The sequence below is a fragment of the Cinclus cinclus genome, chromosome 2 (genome assembly GCF_963662255.1).
Source record: "Cinclus cinclus chromosome 2, bCinCin1.1, whole genome shotgun sequence".
Classification (NCBI taxonomy): Eukaryota; Metazoa; Chordata; class Aves; order Passeriformes; family Cinclidae; genus Cinclus; species Cinclus cinclus.
In genome coordinates, this window is record NC_085047.1 from 116384472 (window position 1) to 116400792 (window position 16321).

At 46.0% G+C, this 16321-nt stretch overlaps 1 protein-coding gene across 1 annotated transcript; it reads right to left on the reverse strand.

Annotated features, from left to right (window-relative positions):
• Positions 1-1970: 1970 nt before the first annotated feature.
• On the reverse strand, positions 1971-15541 carry CLIC6 (chloride intracellular channel 6). Its single transcript, XM_062515240.1, has 7 exons — positions 15526-15541; positions 7637-7656; positions 6858-6967; positions 6528-6653; positions 5086-5192; positions 3860-4041; positions 1971-2258 (listed from the first exon to the last, which is right to left on the reverse strand). Exons 1-7 carry the CDS (start codon positions 15539-15541, stop codon positions 2097-2099), a joined length of 723 nt encoding a protein of 240 aa, XP_062371224.1. The 3' UTR covers positions 1971-2096.
• Positions 15542-16321: the final 780 nt, after the last annotated feature.

Genomic DNA, 16321 nt, shown 5'->3' on the forward strand with positions numbered 1-16321 from the left:
GCCCTCAGGGGCTCTGAGGGGAGCGCGGCTCCCGCCGGCCCCGCTCCGCCCGCACAAACACGGAGCACAAAGACACACGGCCGTGAAATGGTGTCCGTGCCCTTCCAAATGCACTCGCACAGCGGCCCCCAGGGCTGGGCTCGCCTGCGGCACCATCGCCAGGTACAACACACGCGAGCCATCGAAACGAGTTCTCTCTCCCAAGCAGACCCAAACACTCATTGATTTCTCTCAGAGAGACTGAGCCCTGTTTGTGTCATGTCCCATTGCACACAACCAGCCCTGATATCACTCCCGTGGTCCTGTTCCCTCAGGAGGAAGGCGCTCCCTGCACCCCTGTGCAGCAGAGCACAGCAGTGATGAATGAGGACAAGGCGAAGCCCAAGTCCCGTTCCCCCAGCCCCTTGCCCAGCTGGCTGGGACCCCAGGCTCTCAGGGAGCACCAGGAGGAGACAGCGCCAGGGTCAGTGCTGGCAGCACAAGAGAGCGAGGATGAGGACTCGGCTGAGGGGAGGAAATGGTGGCAGCTCCTGCATGAGCTAGAGCCTAATCCTGAGGAGAAAGTGAGAGGTCTCTTAGAGTCTTGCCACTTGTGTCCATCCAGTTTCCCAGGAATTGACCAAATAAAGACAGAGGAGTGTTCAGATGAGGGAAGAATTTGTGTATTTTGTCATTAAGCGTGTAAAGCAGAAGAAAAGAGTGTCCGGATTTCATGTTGCATCTGCCAGAGGCGCTGATGTCTTTTGAGCCCCAGTGCCAGCGAGTGCCCTGTGAGCAGTGACTGCTCAGCCCCAGCGGCAGCGGGAGAGTTCCCGGCTGGGCCGGCAGGGCAGGGCTGTCCCTGCTCTCTGCAGGCAAACGAAAGGCGCCCGCTGAGCCCGGCTGAGAGAGACCTGTGCTGGGAAGCCCTTTGCAGCAGGGCTGTGCAGCCGGGACAGCGAGGCCAGCACGGCCCCGCTCCGGCGCTGCCCGTGCCCAGGGAGCCAGGCTGGGTGTGTTCCTCAGCAGCCCTGCCTGCCTGGAGCAGCCTTGTGCAGGCCGCGAGGGCTTGGCCCGGTGCAGCCCCGGCTGAGGCAGCAGCAGCTCTGGGCTGTTCCTGACACATCCCTGTGGGAGCAGCCTGGGGCCCTTTCCCCTTGTCCTGGCCCTGTTCCCTGGGAGCAGAGCCCGATCTCCCCTCACTGCCCCTCCTGTCAGGGGGCACTGAAGGCTTCTTCCTTCCTTTGGCCCTCTCCTCCTCCTCCTCCTTCTCCTCCTCCTCTCTGCTTTCCAAAACCAAACAACAATCACAGAAGCATGACAAATCCCAACTGAGTGTTTGGGATGGGATGTTCCCCCATTTCTTCTGTCCCCAGGGACTACCAAGTGGCTCCCCCTCCCCTGCCCAGTGCCCAAGAGCAGGGAGTCCCTAGGCCAGCGTTCCTCTCCGTGGCAGCAGCAGGAGGGAAGTGTGAGGACTTCTGCAGCCCTGAGAGAGGGGAAGGCAGGAATTCTCCTTTCCTTCTTTCTCTCTTTCTTTCTTGCCCACCCCAAAGGAGACTCCTGCAGTGGATCAAGGAATTGTCCTTGGTGGAGCTGCCCTGCAGAGCTCCAGCCCAGAGGAGAGGCCTGGGGGACATCAGGTGTGCTCCCACCTGCAGGCTGGGTTAATCTGAGGCTGCTGGGCAGGGCAGGGCAGGGCAGTGAAGCAAAGAGAAACCATCCAGTCAAAGGTGAGGTTTGGCAACAACTCTGATTCAGAGACCAGAGGCAACACTAACGACAGTTTGAAGGTATTCAAACAAACCTATTTCTTCTCATAATGTAGTGATATAGTCTGTGGTATGTGTGACCTACACTGCTTCCCCAAATCCTACAAATCGTTACCACTGATGGATGTCTTTTCCTTGGAATGGACAGCTGTCTTTCCACTGTGGAAGACACACAAACACACACACAGACACAATTTAAGAAGGAGTAAATAATGCAATACAATCATTATAAAAGGATTGGCCAATAGCAGAATTTAAAATCACACCGCAGAATCTCTGCTGTTTTTTGCTTTTCTGGCTTGGCTGTTGCCCATCACGGAAGCAATAAACGGAGGCATCTTCTGGCTACTTCATTCTCTTTGCCACATCCAAATATGCATATTCAATCTCCTGGTCAGCAGGGCACGTGTTTGTAAATTCATCTCTTGCATATGCATTTTTCAAGTATCTTGAAATCCCTGTCATTTCAGGTGGGAAATGAAAATTTCGGTATTTTTTTGCAACAACCTTTCATTAAAAGAGAAAAAAAAAAGAAAAAGAAGAAAAACATCATTTCACATATAATCTGCAAAAACCCCAAACATCCCAAACCTACTCTCTATGTCCATTTTTCATTTCCAGTGTGAGTCTAGTGGTGTTGGTGACCAAGGGGAAAGAAGAAGGAAAGACATAAAAAGAAGACATGAGATAAAGGAAGCTGAAGAAATCCCTGCAAAAGATTTGTTTTGTCTCTATAGCTGTATTTATATCTATATCTTGCTAAAGATATGCAAAGCCATGCGGACCAGTGGAACAAACTGGACGAGATACAGTTACCCCAGCAATTAACAAGCCAGAATTAACAGGATAATCCTACAGGAATAAATTGGCCAACACTTGGAAACTTTCACTGAAACAGTAACAATTTGGATTAAAACCTTCAATTTCAAATGATCAGGGAAGACAACTCTTGGCTGAGCTCTAATTCCTGCCTGCAGGCAGCAAGGGTGATGTGACAGTGTGACATTCCTCCTCTGTCCTTCTCCAGACATTCACCTGGCCCGAGGGGATTCTCCCCCTGCTGGCCCCCGCCACCTCCCAGTGTCTGCCATGCCTGAGTGTGGGAAAGGCTCATCCTTGGCTGCTGTCTGCAATAGGATCAGCCAGGAGATGGCTGGGCAAAGCTTTCACTTGTGGAGGTGTTGGAAAGCCATTGGATCCCTTCTTCCTCTGAGAGCTGCAGTCTAACAGGAAACTCCCTGAAGTGACCCTGTTTGTTTGAAAACCAATGAAATTCCACTGTGGTCATTTCTCTTCCACAGCCTTGCAGAGTAGCATCAGAGAATCCCAGAATGGTTTGGGTTGGAGGGACCTTAAAGCCCATCCAGTGCCACCCCTGCCATGGCAGGGACACCTCCCACTGTGTCCCCAGTGTCCAACCTGGAATTGGGCACTGCCAGGGATCCAGGGGCAGCCACAGCTGCTCTGGGAATTCCACCCTGTGCCAGGGCCTGCCCACCCTCCCAGGGAACAATTCCTTCCCAATATCCTACTTAACCTTTCTCTCCTTCAGCTCAAGGCCATTCCCCATTGTCCTGTCACTCCATGCCCGTGTAAAAAATCCCTCTCCAGCCTTCTGGGCTGTGACAACACCAGTCCCATGTCACTGGAGCTGTTCAGGTGTGTGCGGATGCTCCACAGCCCTGCAAGAGGAGGATTGGAGCCTTCCCTGGGAGGCAGTGGGTGGAGGCCACCCTGTCAGAATAGGAAATCAAACATGGAAGAGACAGAAATTGTGATGGACAATACAAGGTAACCTTCCTTGGCTGTGGTCATGCACTTTGCGTGTGAAATGCAGATGAGAACACTTCTCTGCAGCTCTGAATCCAGTGCTGATTTCATCCCTGTGGCTGTGAGCAGCTCAGCCACTGCAGTCACAGCACAGATATGAAACAGCTCTTCCAACCCTGCAGCAAAGTGAGGATCACCCTGGCTGTGCTGTTAGGAAATGGCCTCGGTGTCCCTGGTTGTTCCCTCAGAACAGAGAAAGGATCCCTCTGCCATCTAGGAAAGGATTTCAGCTGCCCTGCTTCCCTTCTCCCCAGGAGTCTAAAAAAGCAAATGCAAACCTTGATTATGTGGAGCTTTGGTAGGAGGTTGCAATCTGCTAAAGTGAGTTCATCTCCATCCAGGAATTTCCGGCTGGAAACAGTGATCTCCTCCGTGCTGTAAGCATCGATTTCATCAGGCAGGGGGCTATTTAAATAGTTGTCCAGCTTCTTCAGGGCTTTAAGCAAAGATTTTTCCAAATCTGGGTTAAGACAATAAAAAGATCATGAAAGCCTGTACCAAGGTCCCTGTGACACCAAGCAACTCCTGCATCCTGTCTCCTGGCACCAGCCCAGACATCTGGCTGTGCCAGCTCCTGCAATTCCTTGATCCTAGGCTTAAACCTTAATGCTGGGATAAGGGCTCTAAGGAGCTAAAGGGAGTTCTGGGATAAACCATCCTGGGGCTGTGTTATCACGAATGGCTCCTCAAACTCTCTGTGGGGTGGGGTTTGGCACCATGGCCTGGCCTTGCCTTCACGCTGACTCCTGCCCCGGGAGCCACGGGATCGGTGCTTGCCCAAGGCAGGGCAGCACAGCTGGAGTGGCAGCAGCAAGTCCCTGGGATGCCACTTCAGGGTGTTCAGAGCCAGCCCAGGGAACGGGCCTGAGAGCTGAAGGACGGAGACAGAATCCTGGAACGGTTTGGGTTGGGAGGGACCTCAAAGCTCATCCAGTGCCACCTGGATGGGCAGGGACACCTTCCACTGTTCCAGGCTGCTCCAAGCCCCATCCAGCCTGGCCTTGGGCACTGCCAGGGATGGGGAGACCACAGCCAACCTGTGCCAGGGCCTCGCCACCCTCACAGGAAAGGATTTCTCCCTAATATTTCATCTCGCCCTGCCTTCCTCCAGCCTAGGACCATTCCTGGTCATCATGAGGGACCTGCTTTAGGGATGTGCCAAGGGGCTGGAGTCCTTATTATTTATGGAAATAGGGAATCTCTCACTTCCAGAGGACTGTGCTTTTGGCAAAGCTGTGGGGAAGGTGCAGCCTCACAGACCCCAGAGATGAAGGAGTGAGGAGAGGCTGGAATTGGTGCTCCCATGATAGCAGCAGTCTCTGCTTTCACCAACTCTTGGAATCCTTGATCAAAGGGGGAAACAAGCCCAGATTTCCAAAGCCTCCACACTCTGGAATATCCCCGTTTAATCTAATCTGGAAACGGAACATCTCCAGCAGTATCCTACAACTGCACAGGTCTGGTTTCCCCTTCCCAGGGCTGACGCCAGGACTGCAGCACCTACTTTCATTTGCATCTTTTCTCGGGTTCTTTATAAATGCAGAGAATTTTGCAAAGACGTCATTTCCTGCAGAGTTTGACTCAGGGTGCTTCGGTGCAAGCTTGGGATACCTGAGAAGTTCAGAGAAACAAATAAAAAAATGACCCAATTATCCTTTATTATTGTCTCCACTAATTAATACACATTTATTTGGAGGGTGGCGTGTACAGCCTCAAAAGGAACCATCCTAAACTAAAAGTCACTTATTTAAAACTCTATCTAAATAATCTTTTCCTGAGGGCAATGGGAAATTACTGTTACTGCTGCAAGCAACTACCCAAACATCCCAGGGAGTCTTCCAGACTTTCTCCTCCAGAGGCGAGGCTGGAACGTGGCTCCTGCCATGAGGAGGAGTGGATGGAAAATCCCCACTCGAAGGAGCTGCTGCTCCTCTGAGGCTCCTGGCCCAAGACACTCAGGGCATCAGCAAGCTGACAGCAGCCATTCCAGGAGCTGGAGCTGCCAGGGATGGGTAAAAACGGAAGAAAGTGGAAGCAAGCAGATGCTTCCCTGGTTGAAGTCAGGTTTGGCTGCTTGAGAAGGGAGTGCAGGGAGGGGACTGATATCCCAGAGGAGAAAAGGTCTGTGGGGTAGGGGACAACGCTGGGACAACAGAGGGACAGAGGGGTTTGGGGTGAGGTGGGAAGAGCTGCTGGGGTGAGGGAGGACAAATCCAAAACTCAGACCCTCATGTGCAGCCTGAGGGACCCACGTGGACACTGAAAGAATCCCAGCACATCCATTGTGCACGAGGTGTTCACTGCCCTCGGCTTCACAAAATCCCAGAATCACCAGGGTTGGAAAACACCCTCAGCACCATCCAGTCCCACCATCCCCACCCCAAACCATGTCCCCAAGGGCCACATCCAGACGACTGGAACACTTCCAGAGATGGTAATCCGCCCTGGACTACTCATTCCAATGCCCGACCACTCTTGAAGGGAAAACATTTTTCCAATCTCCAATCTGAACCTCCCTTGGGATAACTTGAGACCATTTCCTCTCCTCCCTTCACTTGGGACAGGGCAGAAGAGCCTGACCCCACCTCACTGCAGTGTCCTTCAGGTGGTTTTAGAGAGCAGCGAGGTCACCCTAAGCTTTCCCCTCACTGCACCAATTATTTGTGAGGTGTGAAGAGGGAAGCCTCAAACAATCCCAAATCAGAGCAGGGAAAACCTCAGGTTTCCGCAGCAGCCCCCAGGTTTCCACTGGATGGATTCCAAGCCCTGGGAATGACCCAGCAGTGAGCTCGGGGTGAAGGAAAGCACTGGGAACAGCACAGCCCTGACTTGGGGACTGCCTGGGGACACCCCTGGCTCCGGCTGTGTTTCAAAGTCACCCCTGAGCTGGACCAGCCCCTGGGTTCCCCCCAGAGCGGCTCCCTGAGGGGACCGGGAACGCGGTACCGGGGCGGCGCCAGCTTTTCCTCCAAGAATTCCTCGATCTTGTTGACATCGGTTTTCACTTCCCCATCAAAGGTCATGAACGGGGGGTTGGTGCCCGGGGCCAGGTTCTGCAGGTCTGCAGGTTTTCTGGAAAAGAAAAAGCCATAAAAAGTCCCTCTCCCTCCTTTTCATGGGCCGTTTTAGTCACTGGAAGGGGCTCTGAAATCTCCTCAGAGCCGTTTCTTCTCCAGGCTGGACACACCCAGCTCTCCCAGTCACCCTTTAAAATCCCTGTTTTGGGAAAGTTGTGCAACAAAGTGAAAATCTCAGCATTAAAAGTCACAGTCTCACCTTTTCAGATCCACGGTTGTGACATTAAATATGACACCTTTGAGCCACAGGATCATAAAGAGGCGCTGAGAGAACGGGCAGTTCCCAATACTTTCCCCATCACTGCCAGCCTAGAATTGGAAAAATTACAAATTACAAACACATCTGTGTATAAATCACAGCAGTCCCTCCAAAGGGACAGCCCCCATCTCATTTGTCTATGTGGACATAAGTCTGCACAAGTCACTGCAAGATGAAAATGAGTTAAATCAATTTATGACTACAGGAAAGGAACAGAGAAATATTTACCAGCCTAAACAGAGATATGACGTCTAAAGCACTGAAGGCAACAAGTGGAATAAAACAATTAATTAAGAATTTCAACCTAAAGGGCTGTGGGAGCCCTGGAGAAGGTGGCCATGGAAATGTTGTTCTCTGGTAATTAATATTGCAATTTGTTAAGAGGCTTTGCTAAAACAAGGCGAAGTCTTGCAGAGGAGCTACTGATGAGACTTGGTGTAACACTGCAAGAGATCAGGGGTCTCATTTTTAAATCCTTCATATGATTCTCCTGAAGCACAGCTTTAAAATTCAGATAAAATCAGGGCCAGAAGTATTAAAACCCAAGGGTCTCACAGTTAATAAGTTAATTCATTAAGGTTTGCAGCCCTTTTAACCCTACAAGACACACAAATCAAACCAGTTACGTTTGTCCTTTTGCACTCTCTCAACGCTGTCAAACAAATCTCAAATACAGCAAAACCTCCTCCATAAACAAACACACACTGCACAGGGCTCACCTTCACAAAGAGCTCGATGGCTGGAAATAAGGGCCTGGCCTGGAGCAGGCAGGAGCTCCAGGGATGCATGGCAAGGACTGGATAAATTGTCTGGTTCTGCCTATGAACCTGAGGAATCTCCCTGGAAAAACCCTGTGCTCTCTGCCCCGCAACCACTGGGAAAACCAGGAGTGCCTCCAGCACTGCCAGGGGATGAGAACTCTCAAAAAATGCTGGAACAGCTGGACTGCTGGATTAGAAAAGCCTTGCTTCTGTCAGGAAAGCCTGGTTTCGTGGGTGGCAAAGCTGGGAGCCGCTCAAAAGCTGCCTTTGTGGTTTTCCTCCTACTCAGAGCAGTGCTCTGCAGCTCTGAGCAGCTGCCAGCAGCCAGGAGACACAAAACTGCTGTGGATCTTGCAAAAATCAAACCAGCCTGAAAACACTGCCAGCACGGCTTAGAATGAAACTAAATGCACAACAGCTCCATTTGGTCTCATCCTGCCTCCCATGGAAGGTGTTACCCACCCCGAAGGGGAAAGGAGGGGAAGAGTCTGATGGTGACCCCTCGGTGTGGGAATGGGCACCACCCAGTGCCAGGCTGTGCCCAGGGCACGGGCAGCAGCCTGGGGACACTGCTGGGGACAGGGAGCAGGCAGGTGCAATCTGGAGAGCAGCTGGATCCCACCAGCTCCTTCCCAGCTGGATCTCTGGCAGTGGAGGAGCTGCCACAACCCCGCTGCCCACGCCCAGCTGTGCCCATGCCCAGCTGGGCCCATCCAGATGTGTAGCCAACACCATCCTGTAAGTTTTTCTTCTCTCCCCTGCCCCCGTTCTTGGGCAGGGGAAAGTTACAAAGTGTTTAACCCTTTACCAGCGTAAAAAGACCGGGAGAGCAGCTCAGACTTTTTCCAGGCTTTTTTAATGTCCGTGAAGGGCTCAGACTACAAATCCAAAGATGGGGGATCACACAAGTAATTTTATAGGGTTTGGGGGGATCACGAGTAAACCAATGGAAAACAGGGTTAACAGGGAAAACAGGCTAACACATTTTAGCCAACTACATTATCTTTCTTTGTTTGGGACAACCAAATATAAAGAATCAAACCTAACCAATAATATTCTGAAAAGATAAGAAGAAGAGCTTACATTTTTTGTAGCATGAGTCATTCTAAGCAAGTATGTTTTCTGATCTCAGGGGAAGTGCCAGGGGGGCCTCACAGTATCTGCAGAGGGATTCGTCTCCTCTACACCATCCCAGACTGGTTTGGATTGGGATGGGATCTTAAAGCCCATCCAGTTTAAAGCCCTGCCACAGACAGGGACACCTTTGACCATCCCAGGTTGCTCCAAACTCCATCCAAACTGGCCTTGGGCACTGCCAGGAATGGGGAATCCACAACCTCCCTGGGCACCTCGTGCGAGGGTGTCACGGGCTGTGCTGGGTCCCTGCTGGGTCCCTCTGAGCTGGAGGGTGAAGAAAATCAGAGGAACTGAGGCACTTTGGGCTGACCCAGCCGTGGCAGAGCTGAGGCGACTTCCCGAGGGTGCAGGGAGATGTTTGCCCCCTGCAGCAGCTGTGGGTCAGCAGCATCCCTGCCGTGGTGAGCTGGCAGTGCCTTTGGCACCACAGGGCACCAGCTGTACCCTGGGTGAGCTCGGGGACAGAGGGAAGGGACAGGGACAGCTCACCCACAGGAATGTCAGCCCTGCCGGGGAGAACCTGAGAGAATTCTGTTGACACCAGCACAGGAGCTCAGACTGATCACAGAATCCCAGAGTTACTGGGAGGGTGCAGGGAGACCCTTCCAGCACCACCCAGTGCCAGCCCAGCAGCAGCAGCATCACCCCAAACCCTGTCCCCAAGGGCCACATCCAGACTGCTCCTGAGCACTCCCACAGACAGTGACTCCAAACCTCCCTGGGCAGCTCATCCCAAGGCCTGACCGCTCTGACAGGGAAATTTTCTTTGCCAATCTCCAACCTGAGCCTCCCGCGGTGCCATTTGAGGCCATCTCCTCTCATTTTTGCCCTGCCCCTCCTGTCAGGGAGTTGTGCAGAGCCACAAGGTCCCCCCTGAGCCTCCTTTTCTCCAGGCTCAGCCCCTTTCCCAGCTCCCTCAGCCCCTCCTGGTGTTTTCTAGACCCTAAATATCTATTTTATAGACATAACCATGTTCTGGCAGTGTGCTGTGACAGATACACTCTTTTAACTAAATAATAATAATAATAATAATAATAATAAATTTAAGGTTTAATTTTATTTTTTTTCTTTCATTTTAAAGGTTGCTCAATGCCCCCGTCCATCCCTGGAAGTGTCCAAGACCAGGTTGGAGCAACCTGGGACAGTGGGAGCTGTCCCTGCCATGGCAGGGGTGGCACTGGGTGGGATTTAAGGTCCCTCCCAACATGAACCACTCTGTGATTCCACAAACAAAATATCCCATCTGCTCCTGGATGACACAAAGTGGTTTTTAAACTTTTGATGATTGCACAGTGTTTCTGCAGATTTCTACACTACTGAAACATTGAAAACCCTGCCAAATTGACTTCTCTTTTAGCAATATTAAAATACATATATTAAATAAAATAAAATTATATAGTGGCTATATAAAACCTTTTCAAAATGCAAAATTGCTTCTGTCTGGCAATAGTACTGCTGCTAAAAAATGCCATAAAAATTAGAAGTGCAATTCATTTTTGTTCACTCAGTGCTGCCCTAATGTAATTATGAATATTTAATGGTATGTTACGTTATGTTTGGGTCAGATCACATCCAGTCCAAAGCTTTTTGCCAGGAAGGGGTCACCTGGAATTTTCTCTGTTTTCATCCCGTGGCCTCCGGGGTTGAAGAACAAACACACAAATACTGAATTTTACAGAATCCTCTTGATCCCACCTACTGGGCAGAAAATGTTGCTTTTGAGAGCATTTGAGATCCTGAAATTGTAATTCCAGGCTGAATTTTAAGACACAGCAGCTGCAATTTTAAAAAATAAGTTTTCAGGGAGAAAGTACCAATTCTGCCACTTATTATTCCAATAATAATTTCAACAGTCCCAGGGCTCTTCCTACCCACCAATACCCAACACTAAAATCACATTATTTCACCTGCTGTTAGTTTTCACAGCCTAATAGCAGGGGAAAAATACTGCATATTTAAAATGTGACTGGTGTTTTCTGCAGATGATTTGTATTTTTGGTAATTCCAGGGTTGACTCTTGCTGTGTGTGAGATCCCTGAAGTTCAACAAGAGAGGTGTGACAGCAGTTGGACACTCCTTAAGGTAGGAAAAAAAAAAAACAAAAAAGAAAGAAAAGAGGATTTTCCCTTTTCCCTTTTTTTTTTTTTTTTTTTTTTTTTTCCCCTTAAGAGCAAAATGAGCACTTTCCACTCTCCCAGGTTGCCCCAAGTTTTATTTAAGTTGTCTTTGGGCACTCCCAGGGATGAGGCAGCCGCAGCTTCTCCAGGAATTCCATTCCAGGGCCTCAGCACCCTCCCAGGGAAGAGGAAAAACCAAATTTTCCTGAAGGGCACAGGGCAAGAAACCTTCAGAGCAGCATCCAGGCACTGTGAACTCAGAACTGAGCAAACATGGAACGAAAACTCTGCTCTTCACTTAAAAATCAAACAGAAAAATCTTTTCCCAGACCATTAGCAGGGGTGTGGGAACGCCAGAGGATATTTTTTTTTTTTTGCAAGTGTTTTTATAAAACCCCGTGTAGATTAAAAACTTTTGGCCAAAGCTGAGCCTAAAAGAGACACCGAGAGGAAGGGGATGAAAGGAACTGAGAGCACGTGAAGGTGATAAAAGGAATTAACTTTACACTGGAGGCGATAAAAAGAATTAACTTTACACCTGCCCAGCTTTAGTGAGCACAGGACTCCTCTGAGCTGGGTGGTGGCGATCAGGGATCAGGAGAACTGGCTCAAGGCTGGCTTCATCTCACACAGAACATCAGCTGGGACAGGGCAGGGCTGCCCTGACCTTGAGCTTTGGGCTCACATCCCACCTGCAGGAATGAGCAAACTCCTGCTCCCTCACCTTTGAAATCATTGATTACCTCCTAGCGGCCAACAGCTCCATTTTTAAGTCTTCCCATTGTGTTTGGTCTCTGGAATTTGATGGTCTCGCTTTCACGCAGCGTTGGAGCCGATTTATCGCCATTGTTTTGGTTTAGGTTTTGTGACTCCTGTGTTCAATAAAGCTCTCAACTGGAAATTGTTCTTTGAATGCTCCCTGTCCTCAGGCCACCATCAGGATTAAAAACGTGTTGGGTTTTTCTGGGATGTCTCCCTCAGCCTTGTTTTTATGTACTGAGCAGTGCTCACAGCTGAAGGGCGCGACATCCAACCGGAAATTCTAATTCTCTCTAGACAACAGAGAGGAAAATGAGGCTGAAGCTGCAATTTCATAGAATTATGGAATTACGGAATGGTTTGGGTTGGAAAGGACCTAAAATTCCTCCCCTGCCATGGCAGGGACACCTTCCACCACCTTCTCCAAGCCTCAATGTCCACCCTGGCCTTCCAGGGATCCAGGGGCAGCCACAGCTTTTTGGGAATTTTATTCCAGGGCCTCCCACATCCCAGGGAAGGATTTTCCCTGTGGATCCAGCTTCCGTCTCTCCCCTGTGTGCCAAGAGGAACCTCAGGGCACAGAAAGATTCTTTTCTTCTCTCCCTGCTTTATTTACTGCCCAGGGGCGCTGGGTAAGTAATTATTGCAGAAATTAACTTTATCACCCTGTAAGTCATTAAATGTTTTTGATGCAGAGGGAGAAATTCTCATTCATTAAGAAGCAACTTCGTGGCACTCAACTCTTTTTTGCTATTTATAAAGCAACTTTTGGCCAGTTGCTTTATAAATAATGAGAAACAAAAGGCCCAAGCTCAGAGCTAATCTTAGATCTTACACCAATTTAAATTTGATTTCTATATTAAAACCTGCCCAGTTCTGATAAAGGTTGTAAGTATGGTTATTAAATGCTAGATGAAGGTCATGAAATTATAATTCTGTCAAGTGAGTAAAAACCAAGGGAGCGCAGTTGAAAATTAAAATGTGAGGTGTGTTGTATTGCATTTTTAGAGGCTGTGGTTTACTAATATTCACCTCATTTACAATTAAGATGTTAAGTATTAAATTTATGTGTGAAGGAACTCTCTACAAAAGAGGAAAATAAATTAATTCTGTGATTTTATAACCCTGCTGTTGCTTTGGGCCAGGAACCTCGCGGTGTCACAGAAATTTCCATCCGCAGCCCCGGCTCTCTACAGGTCTTCTTTTTTTTTTTCTTTTTTTAAGAAAATCCCTAAAATCCAATGAAATTACGAAGGCTCAGCCCCGCTCCCATCGCTCCCTTTAATCCTTACCCAGCCTTTTATTGGAATTTTCAAGATTATTTTCAATCCCTTTGCCAGGAGCGGAAGAAGAGCCCGAGCCCTTGAACCAAACCCAGGTGAAATTGGAGCCGCCCCAGTTCCAGCTCAGTGGTTCGGATCTGCCACCAGCCATTCCCAAACCTCCCTGGGAATTTTGGGAATTCCACAGGGCCCGTGTCTGCGTCCCTGGGAACATCCCCAGGTCACAAGCAGCAGCCCAAATGCTATTAACCATTTATCCCGTGACAGGAATTATGCTGAAATCCCTCCCTGCTACTCCTAATCCCCATTTAACAACGTGGCGAGGCTCCAGCTCAACCCGGAGACAAAAAACCCTCAGAGCCTTCGGAAATTCTTGCAGGGAATTGCTTCAACAAAAGGGTTTTCTATTCCTGAACATGCTGTGGGGCCGGGAAGAACGGATTAAAGGGTATTTCTGTGATACATCCTGGTCTACACCGCTTTCACCCTGGCCCTGCAACGCAGCTGAATACAAAAACTGTACAAGAATTATATATTAAACTTTCTGTCTGCTTCTAGACTGAGGGAAACGGGAAGTTATATTTATAAAATGATATGTATTCATTTTATATAGAATCTACCTGCTTCTAGACTGAGAAAAACTAGAAATTATAAATTGATACATATATAAATTTTATATAGAATCTACCTACATCTAGACTGAGAAAAACTAAAAATTATAAATTGATGCATATATAAATTTTATATAGAATCTATCTACTTCTAGACTGAGAAAAACTAGAAATTATAACTTGATATATATATAAATTTTATATAGAATCTATCTACATCTAGACTGAGAAAAACTAAAAATTATAAATTGATGCATATATAAATTTTATATAGAATCTATCTATCTACTTCTAGATTGAGAAAAATTAAAAATCATAAATTGATACATATATAAATTTTATATAGAATATATCTACTTCTAGATTGAGAAAAACTAAAAATTATAAATTGATACATATATAAATTTTATATAGAATCTATCTACTTCTAGATTGAGAAAAACTAGAAATTATAAATTAATACATATATAAATTTTATATAGAATCTATCTACTTCTAGATTGAGAAAAATTAAAAATTATAAATTGATAAATAAATAAATTTTATATAGAATCTATCCACTTCTAGACTGAGAAAAACTAGAAATTATAAATTGATATATATATAAATTTTATATAGAATCTACCTGCTTCTAGACTGAGAAAAACTAAAAATTATAAATTGATACATATATAAATTTAATATAGAATCTATCTATCTACTTCTAGATTGAGAAAAATTAGAAATTATATTTATAAAATTATATATTAATTTTATATAGAATCTATCTGCTTCTAGATTGAGAAAAACTAGAAGCTAAATTTATAAATTGATATATATAAATTTTATAAATAATCTCTGCTTCTAGATTGAGAAAAACTAGAAATTATATTTATAAAATGATATATATTAATTTTATATATATTCTATTTATGCACTGCTAGACTGATTAAACTAGAAATTATATTTATAAATTGATAAATATTAATTTTATATAGAATCTAAATATAGTTCTAGATTTAAAAAACCTATAAATTATATTTCTAGATTTATATATATAAATTTTATATAGAATCTACTTCTAGATTGATTAAAAACTATAAATTATATTTCTAAATTTATATATATATATATATATAAAGGTTATATATAATCTAACTACTTCTAGATTGATAAAAACTACAAATTATATTTATAAATTTTTATATATTAATTTTATATATAATCTATATATACTTCTAGACAGATAAAACTATAAATCATATTTATAAATTTATCTATAAATTAATTTTATATATAATCTATATATACTTCTAGACAGATAAAACTATAAATCATATTTATAAATTGCTATAGATATCAATTTTATACGCGTGTATAAATTTATTACATCAATTACACGCAATCAATTCAGTAAAAACCTGAAATTGTAAGTTAGGTGTATAAATTAGTGCCTATAAATGGTACACAATACATATAAACAAAACAATATATATATATAAATTAAATGTATAAAATACCCGTGATTTGTAAATGAATAAGAAATACTCAGGTAAAGAAGCTCTGTTGTACAACTCCAGGTAGAAAATAGTAGAAAATAACAGTAGAAAACAGTAGAAAATGGTAGAAAATAGTAGAAAACGGTAGAAAATAATAGAAAATAGTAGAAAATAGTAGAAAATAGTAGAAAATAGTAGAAAATAGTAGAAAATAGTAGCAAATACTTTGCCAGTGATATTCCTAATTTCAATCAAGAGGTAAAAGTGAAATATTAAAAGAGTGGGGGAGTTTTTTTCACCTCCAGTAGTTTGTGGAGTTTTTTTCACCTCCAGTAGCCTCCAAAATTTCTGAGTGTTTTTGGGAATATTTAGGTACATCCTTTGGGCTATATCTGCACCCTGGTTTGAGTTTCATCTGTCCCATTATGAAAAAAAAAAAATAAATAAAAAAAAAAATAAAACAGGGTTTTTTTGACATTTACAAAATGCTCCTCTCCTCTAAAAGCTTTTAAAAACGATTTCCAAAAGAGCCACCGGGGACACGTCAATGATCCACCAGGACACAAATGGGAATTTTTCTGAAATCAATGTTTAACTTGTTCGTAACTGCCCCGTTTGAGTAACTCTGCTCTCTCTGCTCCTGCTCTGCTCTTTGACTTTGGCCTCTGACAACTCCATTTCTGAACAGCTGCAATATTCTTACACGTGCTCACATTTCAGAGTATGGAGAGAAATGAAACAAAAAAAAAGGAAATTGCACCTTTGTCCTTGTGCCCCCAGCAGCAGTGCCAGGCTCTCGAAGCCGTTTCCTTGGAGAAACTCGGTATTTTTGGGAAGGAATTAAAACCTCGCGGTGCTGACGCAGCTCTGACACCGAGAGCCACTGGAATGGAGTCGCTCGAGCTGAGTTTTTATCAGGAAATCGTCAGGCATTGCACATGGAAATGCAGACAGGGGGACATTTTATCATCTCAGCAAAGAGATTTGGGGTCACCTACCCCGGGCATTCACCTGGGTAGAGTCAGGGGGATAAGCCATTAATTTTTAATGAATCAGGGAATATCCTGAGCTGGAAGGGACCCACAGGGATCACCCTGGCCCTGTCCAAACCCCCAACAATCCCAGCCTGGGCATCCCTGGTGGAGCTGTGGTGGCCTCGGGGCCGTGCCCATTCCCTGGCTAGTGCCCCAAAACCCTCGGGGGGGGGAAAAAAAAGAAACTGCGGGACCTTTCCAGGGAAAACACAGGGAATACACTC